Source organism: Lepidochelys kempii, chromosome 6, assembly GCF_965140285.1.
Source record: "Lepidochelys kempii isolate rLepKem1 chromosome 6, rLepKem1.hap1, whole genome shotgun sequence".
NCBI lineage: Eukaryota > Metazoa > Chordata > Testudines > Cheloniidae > Lepidochelys > Lepidochelys kempii.
The window spans coordinates 123323362-123348196 of NC_136385.1; the positions used below are offsets into that span (position 1 = coordinate 123323362).

General features: G+C 44.2%; 1 protein-coding gene across 2 annotated transcripts in view; it reads left to right on the forward strand.

Annotated features, from left to right (window-relative positions):
* Positions 1-11020, forward strand: part of SLC35F4 (solute carrier family 35 member F4) — a 180323-nt gene extending 169303 nt beyond the window's left edge. For both annotated transcript variants that reach the window (XM_073350743.2, XM_073350744.2), the window contains exons 5-8: positions 2242-2367; positions 4671-4863; positions 7196-7285; positions 10613-11020. In XM_073350743.2, the coding sequence (XP_073206844.1) occupies positions 2242-2367; positions 4671-4863; positions 7196-7285; positions 10613-10854 (651 nt within the window). In that variant the 3' untranslated portion in view covers positions 10855-11020. The remainder of the gene's footprint in view (positions 1-2241; positions 2368-4670; positions 4864-7195; positions 7286-10612) is intronic.
* The last annotated feature ends 13815 nt before the right edge of the window (positions 11021-24835 follow it).

The window sequence follows — 24835 nt, forward strand, 5'->3', positions numbered from 1 at the left end:
TCTCATAAAGAAACAGACAATGAAAAGTACAAAAATGTAAATGACTTACAGCTTGCCTGTGTTGGCCCTGTAACAAAGAAAGGGGGACCCCGCTGTATGTGCTGTGGGACTGTCCAACAGTCAGGTAGCTGTGAAAAGAGATGGATGCAAGAGTTGAAATGGGGCTCAGCTAAACCCTAGCCGAAAATCGTATCCTCGGTTACTTATCTACTAGACTGGGGGTTTCCCTCTGCCACAAAGACTTTGGTTCTGTGATCACCAAGCACATGATTTTACAAAAATGGAAGAGTCGGCTTATGCCCAGACTGGAGCAATGATATTGGGACTTGTCTCACTTGGCAGCCAAAGAAAGACTAGCTTTGTGCCATCGAGAGCAATTATAGGAATCTGAAGAAATTTGGACCCCATGTCTAGATATGTCTGAATAAAAAATGTTGATCTGGCTCAAAGAATGCCAGACCTCCGTTCCACCTAACCCTTTCCCCCTCACCATTCCTGCCCCCCGCAGTCCTCCCTTTCCCTCCATGCCTTATTCAAAAAGCAGCGTTCTCTTGCTCAGTATTAACAGTCTCCTAAATATGGAAAAGTGTCCAGGCTGTTTGTAATACGCTGTTGAAAAACTCAGAACTGGGGTTAAGGGGCTCCCCTCACGTTGTGACAAATACACCCAAATTGATTTTGAAATGGAGCCTCAGTCCAATCCTCTGATTATTTTGAACCTGCAACTTTGTGAGCACAAATGAAAAGTAGTTGATTATGTCAGGATCAGAGTCGTGGGAGTTTTAAATGCCGGTTTTAAAACTGACCCATCAAATCTTTGGTGAACCCTGTGGCTTTTTACAACTGTGTTCTGGGCATTTTGGTGTCATGTCGTTTAACAGTGTAATGAAATTATACATATGGATCCCGATTTTCAAACACTGGAGCTCGATCTTCAGAAGGTCTGAGCTACCACAGCTCCCTCAGAAGTCAACGGGAGCTGCGGATACCCGGCACCTTTGAAATTCAGACCACTTGTTTACCTATCTAATTTTGGTCAAGATGACTAAATCCAGAGGGGAAGATTTTCAAAGGCACAAAGGACAAAGAGGTGTCCAACTCCTAAGGAAACCTAACTACCATCTGTGCCTTTGAAAATCTCCCCAGCTTTAGATACCTAATTTCAAGCAACTGTGTTTGAAAATTTGGCTCCTTAAATGTAATAGATCATTTAAAAAGGTGGCTTTCCATACACAGCAAAGGGCCAGTTTGTGAAGCCCTGGTTCACATTAGTGAACAGTTGCCCACACAAGCAGTCCCCCTGGATAAAGTGCTTCCTAGCGTGAGGAGAGATACACAATCTAGCTGTACTTGTTGAGGTAAATCCACATTCAGTATTACCCAGTACAGATCATCCCCAAACTCTTGTTCTAAGTTTAGTGAGAAACGCTAGCTGGGATTTGGCGCCAGTGGGAGTTAGGCACACAGGTAAAATTTTCAAAAGCACCTACGTGATTTAGGCCTTGACTACCTGGGGAAATCACAATTGGATTTAGGAGCCTAAGGCCTTGTCTACATGGGGAAATTGACTGGCATAGCTTTTGCAGAATAAACTATTCTGCAGGTGTGGACACAAATCGATAATAAAAGTGACTTCTATTCCAGAACAGAATGTCCACACAGGGAGGTCTGGCAGGAATGCTTATTCTGCAGTGCTATGCTGGTCATTTCCCCTCTGTAGACAAGGCCTTCAGGTCCTAAATCCCGCCGAGATTTAAGAACCAAAATCACCTTGGTGCTTTTGGAAATTCTACACACAAATCCCACTGAAAGTTGGGCACCGAACTCCCTTATGTTCTTTTGAAAATCCAAGACACTATCTGTAGCCATACTAAAGACTTGTTTTGTCTAGCAGCAAATTAAATTGCATAGATGATAATGTGCTAAAACTGTCTTAATCTTGGGACTCGTTGCACCAAAGTGGATGTTAATCTAAAAATAATGTATGATAAAAGTTCTATCAATAGGTGCCATGAGACTTTGTGATGTTATAAACCCATATAGTTCATGATGCATATACCTTCATTACTATTTCATATCTTTCTCAATAGCTACATAATCACCTATTTAAGAGGAAACTAGAAGAACTAAAGTTAGAGAAAGTAGCTGGTAACTATCATAAAACCACACAGAGATAATCTAATCTCTTTCCAAGCAGTGAAGTTGCACTGAGCTTTAAATTTCTTTGTTTTGCTTATACAGATTGTTGCAGCAATAATGGCCATCACAGGAATTGTTATGATGGCATATGCAGATGGTTTCCATGGCGATTCAATTATCGGGGTGGCATATGCTGTTGGATCTGCATCCACCTCTGCACTCTATAAGGTGGGTCATAATGTTTTGTTAATAGCAGGGAAATATTCTTATTCTCTGCATCATGCGTTAAAAAATACACACGTTGAAAGCAAGCCAGGTTAAAAATATATAAGGCTCACCTTTGCTGCATAATTTAGATTCTAAGCAGGAAATGTCAGAAAAGTTATTACAGAGATAATTACTTTGTGACAACCATGTATTCAGAGGGGCTTTGCTTCATGAGCCTTAATGAAATCTCTATTATTATACTGCTGGAAGATTATCATCTATGATTTCATTGTTTTTTGCCATGGCAATTTATTGACACTATTTATAATGGGCTTGCTCCGCACAACGAGAAAATATTGAATGCTGTTAAACACCATGTTTCTTTGATGATGGCAAAATCCTCATCTCTTCTGCACTGCAGATCTCACTGCATTGCATATTCCGTGCTCGTTCTGGGTTGGGAACTCCCATCCAGGACAATGGAAGTAGTGCATGCAGCCTTTGATTAGAGGTGCGCAGGGTATGAGATTGCACTATTCTACCCCAGAGGTTCTACTTCAAGGCTTTATTCGAAGGCGTGCTCTCCTTGATTGACATTTTCTCTTGATTGACATTTAGTGAGAACGGACAGTCCATGCACGCAGGCTCCCTGCAGTCAGTGGGGTGGAGTGCGAAGCAGAATGTGGATCAGTGATGTGGAAGGAATCTAAAGCTAGCTTCCAGCTTCATCCTTAACTGGATGTGTCAGGTTCACCGGGAATAGTCACTCAATATGGATGAATTTGGGTCAATGGGGATGAACTCTGCAGTGATTTAACCCGCCTGTGGGTCCCCACCTGACTTCAGAGACCCTATGGGCCTGATTTTCCTCTCACACCAGCTTTACATTGATTTTTGATGGAGTCATTCGTGATTTACATCCATGCGAGGTCAGAGTTGAGCCCTATCACACTAAATATTTAACCGGGCTTGGCTCTAGGGTTGTATTTTATTTACATTTGTTCCTTACAAAATATTTTTATAGGGTAATGTTACCGTTGCTGGCTCAAAGCTGGCCCCGTTTGTACTGTGAGAAGGATGTGGTTGAGTTGTGTGGACACAAAACTGAGAATGGGGATCACCTGAGTTTTAATCCCAGCTCTCTCTCTCTCTCTTTCTGTCTCAGACTCTTTTTTTGAGGCCATGAACCACTGATTTAAGCCTTGATTCATCAAAGTACTTAAGCTTGTGCCTAACTTTAAGCACATGAGTAGCACCATTGAAGTCAGTGGGACTACTTGTGTCTAAAATGAGGCATGTGCTTAAGTACTCTAATGAATTGGGGCCGGGGGCCCAAATGTTCAAGAAGGCTTCCAATTTTGGGTGCCCACCTGCAGCATCGGCTAACTTCAGCCATGGTTGGGGCTGCTCCGCACCTCTGGGAAAAAAATGGCTAGGTGCTGGATAGGCCCAAAGGAAGTGTCTGCCTTGGGGAGACAGACCAGACAGCGACATGGAGAGTAGTGGGTCAGAAGTGACATCATACACATGAAGGAGCCAGACAGAAAGGCTGTGTCCTGACAGCAAGGGGTAGATTGTTTAACCCTTCCTCATGCGCATGGTTACTCACACAACCAGTCCCATTCAAGCCAAAGGGTCTCCTCACAAGCATAAATGATTAAAGGTCTAGAAAACATGACCTGTGAGGGAAGTCTGAAACAATGGGGTGTGTTTAGTTCTGGAGAAGAGAAGACTGAGAGGGGACACGAATGCAGTTTTCAAGAATGCAAAAGGTTGTTACAAGGAGGAGGAAGAAAAATTGTTTTTTTTTAACCTCTGAGGATAGGACAAGAAGCAATGGGCTTAAATTGCAGCAAGGGCGGTTTAGGTTGGACATTAGGGAAAACTTCCTAACTGTCAGGGCGGTTAAGCACTGGCATAAATTGCCAACGGAGGTTGTAGAATCTCCATCATTGGATATTTTTAAGAGCAGGTTAGAAAAACACCTGTCAGGAATGGTCTAGATAATGCTTGATCCTGCCACAAGGGCAGGGGACTGGACTGATGACCTCTCGAGGTCCCTTCCAGTCCTATGATTCTATAAGTGCTCACCAGGAGAGCAAGGCCTATAAAGTTTTAATAATACAGGGCCAGATCATCCCCTTCTGTGGCAATACCCACTGGAGAGGGTTCTGGGGGGAGGAAATCTCAAAGACCCTCTTGCAGAGGTCTTCCATTATCAAGGGGAAAGTTTAGTCCATCCCACCAGCAGAGCTTTGCAGACATGGGAGAACTTCACTTGCAACTGGATGTAACTGTTTTAAAATCTTCCCTTTCCACCACAGGTTTTGTTCAAGATGTTTCTTGGAAGTGCGAACTTTGGGGAAGCTGCTCATTTCATTTCCACTCTGGGTTTCTTCAATTTAATCTTCATCTCGTTTACCCCAGTCATACTGTATTTTACAAAAGTGGAATACTGGTCTCCCTTCTCTGCCGTGCCGTGGGGTTATCTGTGTGGAGTAGCCGGCCTCTGGTTAGGTATTTGCATAACACTTTTTCCATTTTTCTAATGCCTCTCATGTTATTTACTGCAGGATCACCTTGAAACAGCTGCCCACAGGAAAATTCTCCTTTCTCTAAACGTTTCAATGGCAGAGTTCCTTTGTAGCGAACATGTCCATCTCACCTCCCAAGGGACGCCACTGGGGCTGCTTGGAAAATGGTGAACATAGCTCCTGATTGGTGGGGGGGGGAAGTCCTAATTTAAACAAGAAATGCTGAGCTGCTCTAGTAATTCTGTCCCTTTTTACGTTCACATTTTTACAGTGGTGCTTCTGCTGCCCCATTGTCTTACATACAACTGGCTTATTTTCCAATAAACTTGATGTAGCTGCTTGTATTTAGTTAGTCATCCAAACGTTAGTTCTTGGAGCACTGTCCATTGATCATTTGTTGTGGTTGTGCTCGTAGTTAGAGGCCGACGAAACCAGGGCTTCTTTATGCTGAATGCTGCAATAGCTTGTGCTCCACTTTGGTGCAAATGAAAGGCTGCACGGCCTTTAACACCTCTGCTCCATTTGCGAAGTTTCCTCTTTCAAAGAACGGTTGCCAGTGCTCCTCAGTCTGTGAAGAGAACCACTGAAATTGACCCAGGTCTGCTTTACACTCAGTTTCCTTTGCTAATAATGAAAGTGTCCATCTGTTTGGAACCGAACAGATTTTTTTTTTTTATCTCAGCCGTAAGTACACTAAATGGAAACGCTTTTGGGAAAACTATTGTTCGTGCCGAGATGGGTTTCCCAGCCACTCAGAGACTGAATCAGAAGGGATGGCAGAGGTGTTGAGAGATTAGACTCTCTTCCACTTGCTGCCCTAGACCTAATTACATCCACTCTACCGGTGTCTAAGAGCACCAAGGTAGGTATAATTTATCATCCAGGGAGCTGGTTGAATACGGATGTTAAAGAGCAGCTGCTGCACACAGCAGGCAGAAAGCGAGCATAAAATCCTCAGTGTTGCTAGCTCTGTGCCATGCCCCTTCCTGATAACACCAGGGTAGGAGCAGGTGGTGTGGCCATGGAGAAGCGCGGCCTGGCTGGGGTGCAAGGTGCTATTGCACAAAACACTCCCTCGCTGATAGAATGTCCCCTTGGGGGCTGTTTCCAGCCCGTGCAATCTGCAGCAGCAGCCCTGAGGCCGCCCTAAGTTGTACTGGGGCCAAACTCTCTACTACGCAGCTCCAGAACAGGGGGATGGGGGCGTAGTTTGGCTGCACCTGAGGGTTCAGCCCCAGAAACCTAGCTGAGCTCAGGGGAATCTAACTTAGCTGCATTCAGAGATGATGTCTGTCTGAGTGGTGATGGTAGCAGCAGTGCATAATAGAAATAATGCTGCTCCAAGGGGACTGAGGCTCAAGAAGGGAAAGGGAAACAGGAAAGGGGAAAACAGAATAACGGATGAGCCTGAATCAACCCAGTACCCCCACGGATGCTGGGTCATACAATATAGTGCAGTATATATATATATATATATAGTGCCCTGTCCTTCAACTGCCTTCACTTTAAAACCCGTTTAAAAGGATGGGAGGTTTCAGTGACGCTCTAATAGCTTATCATCTTTCACTTGGCTAGGCCTCCTCATGCTGCAACATCCATTTAGTAGCCATGGCCCTACTCGTAAGGGACTGTGCATCCAAAAAGAACACCTCCCCTCTGGTACCTGCACTTCTGAAAGCCCGTGAAAGGGAATTCAGAGTCCTCTCCAGTTATGCTGCTGCTCTCATCTCATCCACTGGCCTCTTCCCCGTGAACTACAGAGTAGTTGACTCCCTTCTTTTTTCAGTGGCTGAACAAAAAGGACAGGGCTGGCTATCCTTCAAAAGTGGTAGGCACATGTGCTTCTTGCTGCCATGCTCCTTTCATGGATTGTGTAGCCAGAGGCAGCACCTCCTTAGCTGGTGAAATGCTACCCCCGGCTCCATTCCTGGCCTGTTGAGACAGCAGAATTCCACCCTAACCCAAGAGGGACTAGCCTGTTTGAGAACAGTCCTGGTTTCTTTTGTGGGTAGGGTGTAAAGCACTTCTTGAAGACACCCATTGCTCCTCGGAGCCTGGCTGCAGCTTCAGTTCAAGCTTCAAAACAGGAAAGTGGCCCATTCTGAATGAGCAGTTTTTTTTAAATACGAACTTACAGCCAACCCTTGTCTCCTTCCCCATGGAAAACTTACATTCTGCTCGTGACACATGCAGGATCAGGCCCTTGATGGGCAAGAACTTATTAAAGTGCCTAATGTAATTTAAAAGTTGAGAAAGTCCGTCTGTGATTATTTTATTACTTCCAGCATCTCATGTATCATTCTCTGTCTTTACAGCTTTTAACATATTGGTAAATGTTGGAGTTGTGCTGACATATCCCATCCTAATTTCTATCGGGACAGTGCTCAGTGTTCCTGGAAATGCAGGTACAAATAATGCAATTAATGAATAAAAATCATAGAACAAATGTACTAACATTTGAAGTAATTTTTAAGGGCAAATTACGTTGCCATATTTCTTCGGAAAGATTTACTAATGTAACCCTTCTGCCAGGTGGAGCCAGCAGCAACCAGGGTCGGGTTCAATATCTAAGGGTTCCTTTCCATCGATACAATACAGAACCAGCTCGAGCCCCCACCCAGTAACCTGGGAAATTGACACATACCCCCTGGGTGCCTCTGAGAGGCCATACTTCCCCACTTGCAAGCATAGAGTCTGAATGTAGAAAAGAAACTTTTAATAAAAGGAGGGAAGTAACGTGGTGTTAATTTGGGAAAACACCACAACTAGGGTTCATAAACATAAACCATGAGTAAAAGACCCACCCCCAAGTAGGTTGGTCAGTGTCTTTGTCCCCTCAAGTTCTTAAATCCAGCCACCCAAAAGTCCCTTTCATGTGCCCGACCCTTCTCTGCACCCCACTCACAGTCACTGTCCTTGGTCAGTGCAGACCCGGAGTGCAGAGGTGCATCTGCAGAGTTCACTTCCCCTCTGACTGAAGGGGTGGTAAAGAGGCACCTTACTCTCTCCACTGCTTGGGCACTCACTGGTTGCTCCTGCTGGCCACCTGCTGGCTGCTCTCACCGGGCCTCTCTGCCGGTCACCTGCTCGCTGCGCCGGTCACCTGCTCGCTGCTCTCGTCTCGCCTCTCCACCAGCCGCCTTGCTGGCCACTTGTTGCACCTCTCCAGCCACTTGTTCACCAGCTGACTGTCAGTCACCTTCTGCTGCCCCTTGCTGTGACCTCTGCCCATCAGTCTCTTAGTGATTGTAGCTCTGTGCAGGCTGGCCAGAATACAGTCCTGCCACAAGTGATTGCAGCTTTCAGTGATTTCAGCTCTGGGCAGAAACACAGTCCTGCCACAAGTGGTTGCAGCTCTCATTGAAAAAAGAAAAGGAGGACTTGTGGCACCTTAGAGACTAACCAATTTATTAGAGCATAAGCTTTCGTGAGCTACAGCTCACTTCATCGGATGCATACCGATGAAGTGAGCTGTAGCTTTCAAAAGCTTATGCTCTAATAAATTGGTTAGTCTCTAAGGTGCCACAAGTCCTCCTTTTCTTTTTACGGATACAGACTAACACAGCTGCTACTCTGAAACAGCTCTCACTGAGCAATTTACAATAACAGAAAAGGTTCCTAATGAAGCCTATTTAGCTCTATTCTTTGAACAGTCAGGGGGAACAGGTTGAACCAGTCTTAAAGAGGACCCTTGTTGAGGGTGTGCAGCCTCCTGTCTGGGAGATCTGCTGGTCCCCCGGCCCCTCTCCCCCACTTTCACAGGTCTCTGACATCCTTTGGGACAGGTTAAGCACAGTCCTGCTTTTCTGTATTCCCACAATAATTACAACATTGGTAACCATATTTCACTACTCCTGCATTTAGAACTAGGGTGATTTCTACCCAATCCCAGCCAAAGTTGATCACTTTGACACTGCTGTATGTGTTAAATATGTAAGCAAAGCAGGAGCAAACTGTATTTACATAAACACACCCAAGCCTCTCCCCCTCCCAGCTAGCTGTCAGGGAAGCATTCACTCAGACCTTGCTTACACTAACTTAGCTCACATTTTAAATAAACATGAAGCTGCCAACACTAGAGCTGTGCAAGAGGTTTAGATTTTGCAAGTGCAATTTTTCACTGGGAAATTAAAAGTCAATATATGATTTTCTAGTACAGTAACTCCTCACTTAACATTGTAGTTATGTTCCTGAAAAATACTACTTTACGTGAAACAATGTTAAGCAAATCCAATTTCCCCATAAGAATTAACGTAAAGGGGCGAGGAGGGGGTTAGGTTCCAGGGAATTTTTTTTCGCCAGACAAAAGACTATATTTTATACACACACACATATACATACATATTATACATACACACACACACACACATATATATACACAATATGTATATACATACACACACACACATATATATATATACAATATAAGTTTTAAACAAACAGTTTAATACTGTACACAGCAATGATGATTGTGAAGCTTGGTTGAGGTGGTGGAGTCAGAGGGTAGGATATTTCCCAGGAAATGCCTTACTGCTAAATGATGAACTAGCACTCGACTGAGCCCTCAAGGGTTAACACATTGTTGTTAATGTAGACTCACACTCTACAAGGCAGCATGGATGGAGGGAGGGGAGACAGCATGACACAGAGAGACAAACCACACACCCTGTGTATGAGAGAGAGAGAGACGCGCATTGCCCCTTTAAGTACACTGACTCCACTCTAAGTACATTGCCTTTTTAAGTAGATCAGCAAGTTGAGACAGCCGCTGCTGCCAGCAAGCTCCCTCCATCCTGAGCCCTGTCATGTCCCCCACACCCTGCCTGCTCTGTGGAGATCGGGTAAAGGAGCGTAATGTGGGGGGCAGGAGCAGAGGGGAGGAGGACACCCTGACATTAGCACCCTTCTTCCCCCACCCTGCACAGCAAGCAGGAGGCTCCTGGGAGCAGCTCCAAGGCAGATGGCAGGAGCAGCACATGGCAGTGGGGGGAGGGACAGCTGAACTGCTGGCAATTGATAGCTCGCTGGGCGGCTGCCTCACAAGGAATGGAGGGGAGCGGGGAGCTGATACGGGGGCCGCCGGCTCACCTTGGTTCCAAGCCCACCAGCTAGCTCCAACAGGCTGCTCCTTCTGCAAGCACTGGACAAAGCAGGCGGCTGCCAAACAACGTTATAAGGGAGCATTGTGCAACTTTAAACGAGCATGTTCTCTAATTGATCAGCAACGAAACGACGTTAACCGGGATGACGTTAAGTGAGGAGTGACTGTCCATGTAACTCCCATAACAACCTACGGGCTTGGTTGTGCACCTGGGTGGGCTATCTGTTGCCGTGGTCTGGGACAGGGCAGGGGTGGAGAGTGGGTGGAGCTTTGACTTCACCTCCCAGCATGCTGGCCAGCATAGTTGCGCCAGTGCAGATGGAGAAGTAATCTGTGCCAGGTATAGGACTAGCAAAGATTACTTCCTCCTTGCTGCATGGAGAAAGTAACCAAGGACCAGACTGTAACTCTCTGACTTTTACTCAAGGCTTGTGTGAATTTTACAATCTAGCCTTAATATTGAATGACTTACAGTACACATTACTATTAAAACAGAAGGCACGGAGGAAAAGTGAGGCTTTCCAATAAAACTCACTGTTAAAGTTATAGGAAACATACAAGACTTGTTTTGACGAAGCCATGCCAAGCAGAATGACAGTATTTGATTTCACGGTCTTTTCCCCCATTGTAGCTGTGGATCTCCTAAAACACGAGGTGATCTTCAGTGTAGTAAGGTTGGGTGCCACAATCATCATCTGCACTGGATTTTTGCTAATGCTGCTGCCCGAAGAATGGGATGAAATCACCCTGCGATTCATCAACAGCTTAAAGGAAAAGAAAAGTGAAGACCACGCAGAAGATATCACAGACTCCAGTGTGCATACAAGGAGCAGAAGCAGAGCCAACGGGACAGTGTCTATACCACTGGCTTAAAGCTGGCGAACATTAACTGCACGTGAATGTATATTCTGTGAATATAATTTAATTTTCTCACTACTTGTATGCTAAAATGACAGTATTACTCTGAACTGGGGATGAATTATAAAATAAATGATAAACACATCAATAATAAATGTTTACATTTATACACTTACAAAGGAACAGGTGTAAATAACCACAATAAATTCTTTTGTAATGAAACGTTAATCTGCATTCTATTTAGTTGCCTTTTTATAAAAAAATCAAATCCACTGTGCAACTTCACAGCTGTGCTTCTGTTAACAAAAAGGGGAGTGGGTGAAGTCTTCAAAGGCCTGATTTGTATGTTTGTTTAGTTCCAGCCTGCATCTACATCAAAAGTTAAACATTCATGTTCTTTCCAAATTTAATGATTTGACATTTGTACAAGGTGGTACCGAAAAGGCAGTGGACTCATTTTAAAACACCCAATCAAGAATCTTGGAACCCTAAAATATGAAGGGAACTGAGGTCTCACATTAAAGTTTCAAATTTTTATTAAAACATACAAATATATTCTCAAGGATATAAATTCACCTATGTAATTCTATTCCAGTGCTGCTAAATATGCAGAGGAAGCTAGCTGAGCAAAATCTGGAAATACGACAGTGTCATTTCTTAGCTCACAATTAAATGTGATCACACGGAGTAATACCTTGCTCCATGAGTACTCCCATTGTCTTCAGTGGGGCTGCTTGGTCAGTCAGGCACTACTCGTGAGTAAGGGCGAGAGGATCTTGTCCCAAATGCTAAAATCATTCATTAAAGGTATGACTTCCTCAACTAAAAGCAAAGTTCAGAGTAGGTTGGCATGCTTATTTCCTTGATTGGCAATGGCTAGTTCTGGTTTCAGAGTAACAGCCGTGTTAGTCTGTATTCGCAAAAAGAAAAGGAGGACTTGTGGCACCTTAGAGACTAACCAATTTATTTGAGCATGAGCTTTCGTGAGCTACAGCTCACTTCATCGGATGCATACCGTGGAAACTGCAGCGGACATTATATACACACAGAGATCATGAAACAATACCTCCTCCCACCCCACTGTCCTGCTGGTAATAGCTTATCTAAAGTGATCATCAAGTTGGGCCATTTCCAGCACAAATCCAGGTTTTCTCACCCTCCGCTCCCCCACACACAAACTCACTCTCCTGCTGGTAATAGCCCATCCAAAGTGACAACTCTGTTAGTCTCGCAAAAAAAATGGGGCCATCAGACACTTGGTAATACAAGGAGGAATCATCTAGAACAGTGGTTCCCAAACTTTAACAAACTTTCACTGAAATGTTAAGTCTCATGAACCCCCTCCTAAAAATGAATATTTCCAGGGATTTTCTCCTTTACCTGAGTATAAATTATAAAAGCAGTGACCTTGGAAATATAAAATTTGTTTTTATAACATGCTTATTACACACTATTTATTATTTATCATTACAAGTATTTTTATTACGTTATGAAAACGGCAACACTCTTCCAAGATCTCCCTTTCGTAGCTTGTTTCACTTTGAATAAGCCTGTTATAAGACAAGGCTCCTATGATTCATCAAGGAGTATCAGATGTGAAACAGCAGGAAGGGATTTAAGAAGCCAACTCAATGAGTTCCTCCTACACAAGCGTTCAGGTCTTGAGCAGTCCTGGCAAACAACGCATGGTACGACAAAGCTTAAACTTGTTCTTCCTAATAATTTTAAAAACAAGACTAGCTGCCTATTTAATTTAAAAACAGCAAAAAATATCCACCTCCCTTTCCATTTCTTATAAGGAGTCTTGAAGTTTAAATCTCCTCAGTGTGATAGATATGCTTGCTTTGATCTGCTTTGCTCTTGCAAGTCCATGGGCTCCATGCTGCCTGGGGTTCCTAGGGACAGCTCTGTCCACCATTAGGGAATTTTTTCCCAAGAACCCCCTGTAACATTTTGCGAACCCCAGTTTGGGAACCACTGATCTAGAACATAAGCTATGTGCTGTGTCCGTGTATGTCCTGCAGCCATACCTCCTTAAGCTGTGATCTTGTCATCTCTGATCAGTTGGCGGCAGTTGGTAACTGGATGAAAGACCTCTCAGGACAGGCAAGCTACTATAGAAGATTTTTTGGAGATTAACTACTGGAGAGTCAGGGGACTTCTGCTGTTGGAAATGCTGTAATTTCACATTTGCAAAGCTGAGGGCCATTAACAATAGCCCAAGCCCACTGACCAGCCCCAACACTAGCACGAACCAACGTTGATCTGGCCCCCAACTGGAGCTTAGTAAGAGCCAACAAAGTGGCCCCAATTCTAGCCCTCATCTGGGATCCCAAAATTGCCCAACCCTAGATCTAGAAACCACTTATGAATTGACCTGAAACCTAACCCTAAACCTACACTGTGGACCACTAACTGACTCCAGATATAATGTTATCCCTACTCCTGGTCCAAAGTCTTCCCTCAACCAGAACTAAGAACTACACCACTTACGGTTACAACCTGTTTGTTGTTTACTGGATTTTGTGTAGTGCCTTGCCAGTTACAAGAATAAATTTGCCAGGGGAGTTTTCACATGAGACAGGGTAGAGCGCTCTGCAGTTCACACCCTTGTAGTCCAGACTGCAGCTCCGTGTTAAAATAATGTAAGAAAAAGGAGAAAATAACATAAAAATACACATATTGTGTATATGTTTTCTAAAACATTTTAGTAATAATTAGCTATTGTCAGCATTAAGACCCTTTTGGTTGGTGGTAAGGGGAGGAGACAGTGGCTGGTTTTTGCTGGGAGGGGTGGCCAGCGGCCAGGTTTTTTTGCATCTTAGAGGTGGCAACCATTAAGCCATCAAACTGGTTCCAACCCTAATCCTAGCCTGGTCCCAACTCACTGGCTCCAAGCCTAACGCTAGCTCATACTAACTGGCCTTAAACCTCACCCTGTGCCCAAGAACTGGCCCCAGTTGTAATCCAATCTGCCCCAATCCTAGCCAAGGCCAACAGCCTGGCAGCAAGTTTTATCTGAGCGGTAAGGTATGATCTGGCCCCAACTATACCACAGCACAAAGCTTCAAGCAGGCCCCAGCTTTAAGCCTAGCCCAGGCCCTTGCATAGTCTCACGCCTAATGAGGCTTCAGAACCTTACCTGAGCCTTAACCTGGGAGCAGGAAGTAACTCAACCCTAACGCTAGCAGTGGCCCAGAACTGCCCCCCTCCCCCATAACTTCTCTCTGTACCCACTGATCAGGCCTCAGCCCTAAACCTAACCTGGCCTCACAAACCGCGCACAATCTTAACGCTAAGCAGGGCCACCACGATTGCCTCAACCCTAACCCCAGCCAAGACTGTGGAGCCCTCCCACATCAAATGCCTGCACCAGTGCACGCTTCCCCAGTCTTAGCTCAGGCCTACAAACCAGCCACAAGCCCAACCCTAGCCTTGCCCCACCGTGCTCCTGACATCACCTCATCATAACTTTAGCCCTGCGTGGCTGAATCTGTCCCACTCATAACTTTAATTTAGGGCATTGATGTTGCCTCAAACGCTACCTTTAGGTCACCTCACCACACCTAAGGTTACCACCTTGGAAACACCAAAAAACCCAAGCATCCCCATTGCCACAAAGCAAGCCTGCCTTAACCATAAGACAGCATCACAAACCACATCCTCCCCACCCCGCCCGCCCATTTCAACAGCCACTGGAGAGAGCGAACACATACAGATACATTTGCTATCATCTTCTTGCTTAAACTGCAGCCCTGGGACCACTGCAGCATTGTCAGCTGGACACAGAAATGTTTAACATTAGCTAGCCCATTGTATTGTGAAATAATGCAACTCTTTAGACCTACATTAAAAAAAAAACATGGCAGATTAAATTAGTTTTTTGGCAACTGGCACATCCATAAAAAATCCAGCCAGGCTGGTCAAATACTGGCCAGGTGGAACCCTAATCACACCTGAGCTTAAACACGAAACACTGAACCCTTAACACAATCCAGGCTTCCATACTAGTCTGAAACCTAACCCTAGCTCAGACTCACAAGAGGGCTCCACTCTCAATCCTCCCCTTATTCTGAGTTGATAAACTACCCACAGCTGTCTTGCACTCTCAGCTGTAAGAACTGATCTAACCTGGGCCACCAAGCCCATCCCAATGCAAACCTTAGTTCAAGCCCCAGAACGCTGCTCCAACTCTTCTCAGTTCACTGACATTGAGCAGTCTTCAGTTCGGATTTTGGCCAGCTGTTAGCCCTGGGATAGGGTTAGGATTAATAGGCCAGGGCTGGGGTTAGGGGTAGCTCATGGGCCCTACACATACTTAGAGTTGTGAACAGGTCTTGGCCTAGGGCCTAAATTAGATTCGGGGACTGTTTATGAGCCCAGGTCTTGATTAGGGATGGGCCATTTAGTGGGCTGGGGTTATGGTTGGGCCCAGGCCATGAGCAGAAGTGATGGAACCAATTCCTAGTTTGTGACGTGCAGGGGGATGGGAGGAGGGCCTTGTGAAATAGAAAGAGATGAAGCCATTCATAATTTGGTGGGGGTTGAAAGATTTGGTCACTGAGCCTCTTCAGAAGTGTTCACTAGGAAGCTGTTGGTACCCTTCATAGGTTAGTAAAGGCATCTCTCACAGCACACCTCAGGGGTACACCAATGCCTTCTAATGCAGAGCCTGTGATAGCTTCTTGGTACATACGCCATGCATTTATGAAGGTTAGCAACATGCAGAACTAGATGGTTCTGAATCATTTAAAATGCGTTTGGTTTGGTTTGTTTTTTTTTAAAACCTGTGACATATTGGGGCCTGATTCGGAACTCATTTACACAGGCGCAAATCAAAAGTAATTCTATTGAAAGTAATGGATTTTTGCCCCCCCCCAAAATACAGGTGCAAGTGAGTCCAGAATAAGGACCATTGTGATTTCCAGATATCAAGAGCATATCATTGTTAGCAGTGCATTTTCTGCAATTCTAGTCATGCAGTGCTTATATGGCCACGATTAGCTTATGAAAACACTTCCTTTTTATGGGTGCTTGTTCTCAGTAATCTTTGGATTGAATTCCTTTCTATTATATATAACGCCAAATAATAATCACAATTCCACACTGTGTTCATAAAAGTAATATAGCTTTTTGAGTGTTACTGCAAGGCATTTGGTACATTGGTTAAAAAAAAAAATCAATCTGTAGCCAAATTGCTTCCAAATAACAGTCATCTTTGATTTTTATGACTGTTATTACAGTCAAACAATGACATTTTAAATTATAGATTGATATTTTAAAGGAATTAGCTGTGTTTGACTTTTAAAGGATTTTTCATTGTGGAGAGTGAGACAAATATTAATGTGGGTTAAAGCTACAGTTTACTAGAGCTACAGTTACAAGATTTTCCAAAGGCACTGGTGGGTTCTGGGGCACACCGCTGGAGCCACCTTAAAGGTGCCTGAAGCTAGCTGAAACACCAAATCACTTTAAGGAGTCGCAAAATCATTAATCACTTTTGAATAAGTTGGCTGTTTAAAACATACCAAGGCTTTAAAGAAAACCATGCACGGCCTGCTATTGTCGTGCGTATCGAAAGAAAAACGGGTATACTGGCTAGCTGTCCGTCACATAGCATTCATATAGAACAGACTGAAATCAGTTTGTTGCTTATAGTGTGTTTGGGAAGCATTCATTATGGTGACCCACGCTTTGTATAAAACCCATGGTCATGTTGTAGTAGATGAACAGCACTGCAAACCCCAGTGTTAAAAGAAAATTGTGTCAGGCCCCCAAAATCATGAGATTAGTTTAAAAATAATGAGATTTAAAAAAATAATAAACGCTGGGTCTTTTTAGTTTTCTTCTGCTATTTGAGCCTTGGGGGGGAAGGGGCTCACATTTTTAAGTTTTCCTCCTGAACAACAAAGACCTGAAACTGGCCTTTTTTTTTTTTTTTCAAATGAAAGCTCAGTTTCACTCATAATCTCATGACTCTAAGATATGGGGCTTTAAGAAAAGCTCCGAACATCACGAGATTCATGATAAACGCGCCAGGGTTGGCAATATTGCCAAATGTAGGACTGGGGCCATTAACTTCAATGGGTAGAGTTCTAGTTGAAGATCACACTTGCTGTTTACACCTGGAGTCCTATTTCCTGGCTCTCTACATGTGGAAAATTTAACCCAAAAATCTTGTTCTCTCAAAATCCTCTTGCAATATTTGAGAACATATCAACTAACTTTCTGTTGGCTGGAGTCTACTGGACCACGCTAACTTGATTTCTGACAACTTACTGCTCTGCATTAATGCAACAGATATTTTTAGTGAAAAAGCAAATTCCAAAATGAACAAAAACCCCTCTCGTTAATACGTCAAAGCACAGCCACTCAGTGTGAACAGCTCCACTTCTCACTGCAACTTCAAGTACAGGTACAGAATCACGTCTTTGAGGAATTTCATCTTTAATAAACTAGGAAAAACAACTTCCTATTCTGATGTTCCAATTTCATGAGATGTTCGTGTGGCCAGAAGGCACAGCGCATGAGTGTCCTGACCAGTCAAGTTTGGACGAATGGGCTTGAACTTGGTTAAGTTAGGTGTAAACTATCCAGGCTCCAGTGCATAGCAGCGAACACGTCAAAACTCCCATGCTACTTAGCAAAAGCAAGAGTCTTTGCACTGAAAAAAGTAGCATTGCACATTAGGCACACTGTCTAGTGAGACTTACAGGGCCTGAGCCAAAGCCCACTGTAATCCATGGGAGTTCTTTCTACCACGAATAAAATGCAAGCTTAAATTTTACCGAAGACCATCGCACACATTTTGCCCACAAAGTTTAGAGCCCCAGAGCTCTATAAGAGCTAGGTTTTATGATGATGATGACCCGAACGCTCCCAAAGTTTGGGGCTATCTAGACCTGGGATTTTTGGCTTGGATCTATTCCACGTAGATTCTTCTCCCCACCTCATCACCACAGGAGCTAGCATTTTCCAGTCATGCATGAAGCAACGTGACTAACATCTGTCCCGTGTGTGTCGCTCCCGCTCATCCACTCCCTTGGGGGAGAACTGTGTGTGCAGTGGAGCGTTTGTTTCGGTAGGAGCTTTTTTTGTAAATACACAGAGAGCTATGAGCGATGGGTGGAGAAGGCAGGTTGAAGAGGTGCATCTTGCCCTTAGAGCAGAAGGTGAGCGGGTCTGTGGTGCTCCTTAGTTTCGGTGGAAGTTCATTCCACATTAGTTATGGTGGGCCAACAACATGTCTCTTGTTATGGCAACATGGAAGCCCAGGATGTGCTGCCCACGATAGGGCCTCGGTGGTGTATACCCACTCTCTTCAGCGTGAGCCTGGGGCTTTGGATGAGCAGGTTCAGGTTGAGTGCTCTCTCTCTTCCCCAGCAGTCCAGAAGGCCTGCAGGACTTTCCACGGACAAGGGCATTGCACAGCAATTGCTAAACCAGGCTCTCCAGCGAGTGCAGGGGGGAAACTCGAGAGCTATTCTCCTCTGGGACCTCCTCAGTTCAGGATATAGCTCTCCTGACTGTATTTGCAGATACATTTGCAAATCACTAGTTTTATATGCTCTGGATCTGCTCTAATCATCTGGTCCACCATGCTCAATGCCCCAGCCTAGCCCAGCCCTGGGCCACAGATCTGTGGCCGTTCTCTGCATTTGGAGACTTCGGGCCTCCTTCGAAATGGTTCTTGCACTCACTGAGGAGCATTTAGTATCTTCACACCTTTTGAAACAATTAGTTTACCTCCCCTGCCCTGAAGCTGATGTCCCATGAGTCCTCTGACCTCTGTACTGTTTGAACGCTTGTTGATCCTGTCAATTTTTTTTCTTGGTGCTTGAGGTACAGTATCAATCCACATGGAGCTAGTCCAAGCCTTCAGTGATGGTAGGCTTTAATGTTCAAATCATGGCTGAGGCCTGGGGCTATTGGAGCAGAAGCTGCGACTGTAGCCTCTGAATGGTTTCTTTAATAGCACCCAGGTGCCTTCTGAGCATGTGAGAGAAGTTTCAAATCAAGCCACACGAAACAGACTAGCAATGAACTGTAAGGAAAGGTCACAATTCCACTCAGTGTCTTAGAAATTTGACTTTACTATGGAGCTAAATTTTCCCCACCTTGCCTCACTCCCCTACATGCAGTCACTTGACCAACCTGTCCCTGCAATGCAACTGCAGGAATCATGCATGCTCACACCTGGATCCCCACACCTATTTTATGTAGTTGGGAACAACCACTAGGATCTGGGGGTCATAGTGGACCACAAGTTAAATATGAGTCAACAGTGTAACACTGTTGCAAAAAAAGCGAACATCATTCTAGGATGTATTAGCAGGAGTGTTGTAAGCAAGACACGAGAAGTAATTCTTCCGCTCTACTCTGTGCTGATATGGCCTCAGCTGGAGTATTGTGTCCAGTTCTGGGTGCCACATTTCAGGAAAGATGTGGACAAATTGGAGAAAGTCCAGAGAAGAGCAACAAAAATGATTAAAGGGCTAGAAAACATGACCATTAAGGGAAGACTGAAAAAATGGATTTGTTTAGTCTGGAAAAGAGAAGACTACAGGGGGGACATGATAACAGTTTTCAAGTACATAAAAGGTTGTTGCAAGGAGGAGGAGAAGAATTGTTCTTCTTAATCTCTGAGGATAGGAGAAGAAGCAATGGGCTTAAATTGCAGCAAGGGAGGCTTAGACTGGACATTAGGAAAAACTTTCTAACTGTCAGGATGGTTAAGCACTGGAAGAAATTGCCTAGGGAGGCTGTGGAATCTCCATCATCAGAAATTTTTAAGAGCAGGTTAGACAAACACCTGTCAGGAATGGTCTAGATAATACTTACTCCTGCCCTGAGCTCCAGGGTACTGGACTAGATGACCTCTCGAGGTCCCTTCCAGTCCTATGATTCTATGATTACTTTGGCCATCACCAGGACATCACTTGAGCTGCAGCTTGAGCTAATGGAGCTTCTCCATGGGCTTTGGATCAGGCCATAGAGGGGCAGCTGTAGCAGATACGTATTCTGTGGCTCAGGTGCAGAGGACATACAATGAATACGCGTTACGTTTGCCCCTACAATGCACACAGCTGTTTAGGACCCGCCATTGTCCTGACTTTTAGTTTAGCCCTTTTTAAGAGGAAGGCAAAAGCATTCCTAAAATACAGCGTAGTGGTTCAGCCAGGGAATAGGTAAATTAAGAACATTTGGTTATTACTTTACATGGATTTGTTTTAAATGAACTGGTTGTAGCATTTTTAGTGCCTTCTGTGACTGTTAGCCTCCTTTACCATCACTCCAGTAAAGTTTACAGCCTTCAAGTGAAGTAATGTGATAATTTTATCGTAGTCACATGACTTGGTTTGTACCCCACGGAAAGGAAGTACTGAACTGGCAGCTGCATTATCAAGTTTTGCCTCATGTGAGGGCTGCATCAAAGCTCCCTGGCTGGAAAACAAAACGTGCTTTGAATAAACCATCTTGAGTGCTATGCCATAAAATAATGCACTTGTGAGGGCTCAGGAAAGCAACAACAATGACAATATTATCCTGGCACAGTGGGAAGGCTCAACCTCTACTGGTACAAAAACTAGTTCCCTTGCAAACATATGAAACAACCAATGTGTGTGTAACCCTCATGTTGCTACAGCTTGAGTTTCCAGATGTATAATAATGACCTCTATGAACCCTAGTACTATACTGTCATTTCCAATCAATGAAATTACACTGGAATATTTTTCTTCACTCCTTGATCAGTTTCATGGAGATATGCACCTTAAACAAAACTAACAACTGCAACAATCAGCCAATTTGCATACTCCTGAGTGCTTCTTTTTTATTACTTAGGGATTTGTTTGAAGTCTAGCTGTTATCCAGCTGTTATTTTGGCAGTCAATTCTGTAACATTAACCACATCACTGTCCCATTTTATTATATATGCCTAGCCTTGTGTGTGTAGATTTTTGCCTGTCTGAATTTCATGTACAGCCAGTCATAAGATTCAAGGAAAAATGCAAGCATTTTTGCAGGACAGTGGACTGTCGTAACCAGGCTCTTCGGTGTTAATATTCAGACAAGTAATACGTACGACAAAGGGAATAGAAAGTAGTCACTATGAAGCAGAAATATCATCCTCCTCTCCTGTTTCCAATGCCAAGGTTAAGTAGGGCTGACTTCTGTCAGTTTTTTGGCTTTGGTACCCTAGATGGCCAGCCATCTCAAGCCTAGGCTTATTTTACAGATGGGGAATTGAGGTATGGAGAAGCTAAGTGACTTGCCCAAGATCACACAGGACATCCGTGGCAGAGCAAGGACTTGGACCCAAGGTCTGCCATGTCTTCGATCAGTGTCCCAGCCACCAGACCATCCTTCCTCTCATAAACCAGAATTATACTTATCAAAAAGTTCATTTATTATAATATACTTTGTCCCGCCTCATTACATTCCCTAATGAGGTAATATGCATGCAGGGTAGTGCACCATATCCTTCTGCTCTCAGACAGGGGCTTCGGATGTGATTATTTCTCTTCATTAAGTCTCACCTAGCGAATAGACTGTATTTAACTGTGGTGCTGCAAATGAGATTCAAGCAATTGCCCATCTTAGCGGCCCACACCATAGATCTACAGAAGGTCAAATGGCCCTCTTGAATTCTGAATTCATTTAATCTTACTTCACAGGGGCAGTTTGAATTGTGTAATGTTCCGGTTTTGCATTTATGACTGAATTTAGGACTGGAGAAGTGTTATGCACTTTAAGTCAAAGGGCAAGTGGGCCCCTAAGATGCTGATTCACTGGCCTCCCATGAATTCCCTGTATGCATGATTTCTTTCCATATTACTTCTTTTATCTTGGATATTTCTGAGACACCCATCATTCTCATATCTAATTGCCATCTTGCTATGTGATCTTTGGCTATCTTAAGGAGCAATTCATCATTTTGTCAACGATACACAGTATGAGCTAAGATGAGGGTGTCCGAGCAAAATACATAGCTTTAGGGACAAATTTTCAACGGTGTTTGTAAATGCACCTACAAAAATGCCATTATACACTCATTATACACTCATAATGACATGCCATTATACACTCATAATGACCGGTGTAACATATGTAACAGTGAAGCAATATGATTGTAGCAACATATAAGGCATGCAGCTATTGTACGCGTATTTATGTCTCACTTTTGGGCAATGATGGCTGTCAGCGATGAAGCATGATGAAAACATTTGGCTGTCAGGGCATCAGTTTTTGACTTGTTAATTTGTACACATCTGCTGGAGTAAACCTGTGCCCTTTAAAAAGTGAGAGACCACCCCACCCCCCCACTTTGGCCACAACATGTATCTTTGTTCCACTGACAATAATGTGAATTTGAAAGGGAAATCTGGAGACAGAGCCAGGGAGGAAGCAAGCAGATTATTACAATTAGGCAACAAATGTGCTGCCCTGAATTGCTTTTGTGCCCCATTTTATTTAATTGTCATATTTCTCCTCTCACACAATGGTATGCCTAAGTGCATAATAACTAGCCCCAGGTTATTGCTGGTATACAGTCCATTGACCAGTCATCATGATGCCCTACGTGATAGCTTCAATGGACTTACATCAGTGATGTACTGGTCACACTTTATATTAAGGTTCTATGTATAAATAAGTCATAAAGTGTTAATATATGGTTAACTGAGGTTTTATTAAATGGTTTGTCAATTGTTACAAATTGTTATCGAATCCAGCGGGTCAATAGGTAGCTTCTAAGGATGATTTATAACCCCTTCGTCTGACACATACTACTTATGCTTATACCCTTTGAAAACTGAACCTTAATATAAACGGTGACTGATAAATTTGTCACTAATCAGTACTTGTAACTAACATTTAGATCTCTACAATAAGAAAATGAGCCCACTCCAGAGCTCTAGCGGGCCCCTGACACATGTTAGAAAACAAAAGTAAAACTGAACATCAGCTTAGCCCTGACAGCCAACAGAACTTAATACAACCTGTAACACAAATCTCCCCCCTGGTGCCTCCTCCAAAGTCTTTTCTCCTGCAACTTGTGCTCCTCCCTCCAAGCACAGACAGCTGCAGCGACACAGAGCTGTCAACAGGGGAGCTGGAGTGGGCGTTCTGAAGGGGAGTTTGTGTTGTGGTGCTTGTTTGGTGGTTTTCTTTTTTTTTTTTGTTTTTGCTGTGGGGGGTGGTGTTTTGGGTGTGGTTTGTGTTTCCCAGATTAACAGGATTCAGGGGGGAAGGCTATGACAGATACAGAGGCAGCAGTGGGAGTGACCCATGTAGCTGAAGACACAATGAGGATGACTGGATGTGGAAGCTGCGGTACGTACATGATCCCGGAGGGGGCGCCTGGTAAGAGTTTTGTCTGTATGAAATGCCGTCTGATAGAGCTGATGGAGGAAAAGATCCGAGGTTTGGAGATGCAGGTGGAAAGTCTGGTAGAGTTTAGGAAGGGGTTTGAGCAGATTATGGAGCAAAGACATGAGGTATCTGAAGGGAAAAGCTCAGACTTGCAGATGGAAGCAGGACTGGGGAATTCTGAGGGGAGACTGGGTGAGGAAAGTGGTCAGTGGAAGCATGTGACTAAAAGAACCAGGCAGAGGAAAAGACAGGCTAGTGAAGGAGAAATAGAGCTCAAGAATAGGTTTGCAGAGTTGGAAAATGAAGAAGGGGCTCAGCAGGTAGTCACTAAAGGTGGAAGGGCAAGGAAGAAGAGAAGAGCGGCTAATCCTATAGGAAAAGGGGAAGAGTCAATGGAGACTACACCAAATATGAGCCCCAGGAGGATACAGGATGGGTTGAAGAGCAGTACAAGGGAGAATAGGAACGGAAAGAACTTGCAGCCAGAGGGAACAGGGGATAGACTGGAGAATAGCACCATCACCAGGAAAAGGCAGGTCTATGTGATCAGGGACTCTTTACTGAGAAGAATAGATAGGCCTGTAACCAGAGCTGATCCAGAGAATAGGAGGGTGTGCTGTCTTCCAGGTGCTAAGATACGGGATGTAGACCTGAGGTTGAAAAGGATTTTAAAGGGAGCAGGAAAGAATCCCCTAATTATCCTTCATGTGGGAACAAATGATATGGCTAGATTCTCACTGGAAAGTATTAAGGGAGACTATGCTAGGCTGGGGAAGATGCTTAAGGAAATCGAGGCTCAGGTGATCTTTAGTGGGGTTCTGCCTGTTCCTAGAGAAGAGCAACAAAGGTGTGACAAGATTATGACTATCAACAGATGGCTTAGGCAGTGGTGCTATAAGGAGGGCTTTGGGATGTATGGCCACTGGGAGGCATTCATGGAGAGAGGACAGTTCTCTCGGGATGGACTTCATCTGAGTAGGGAAGGAAATAGACTTCTAGGATGGAGGCTGGCACAACTGATTAAACTAGGAATCTGGGGGAGATGGTTGGGAGATGTCCCGGTAATCTCCACGCCGAATTTTAGCATTGAGAGGAAAGAAAACGAAGTAAGAAAGGATGCAGCCGTGGGTAGGAGGAAGGGCAGTGTAGATACCAGTCTAATAGGTTCTACGGGCTGTAGAATGACCGTGCCTAGTAGGGTACAGAACGTGAGCGAGGCCAAACAGCAAAAATGAAGATGTTTGTTCACCAATGCGAGGAGCCTCGGTAACAAAATGGAGGCACTAGAGCTACTGGTGCAGGAAGTGAAACCAGCTATTAAAGGGAGAACAGAAACATGGCGGCATAGTCGTCATGACAGGACTTCGGGTGTTGAAGGGTCTGTGCTGTTTAGGAAAGACCGAAATAAAGGCAAAGGCGGTGGAGTAGCACTGTCTATCAATGATGAGGTAGAATGTAAAGAAATAAGAAGCAATGAAATGGATATGACTGAGTCCGTCTGGGCAAAAATTAAATTGGGGAAGAAAACTATTAGAGCCTCCCCTGGGATAGTGCTTGGGGTGTGCTATAGACCACCGGGGTCTAATTTGGATATGGACAGAGCCCTCTTTAATGTTTTTAATAA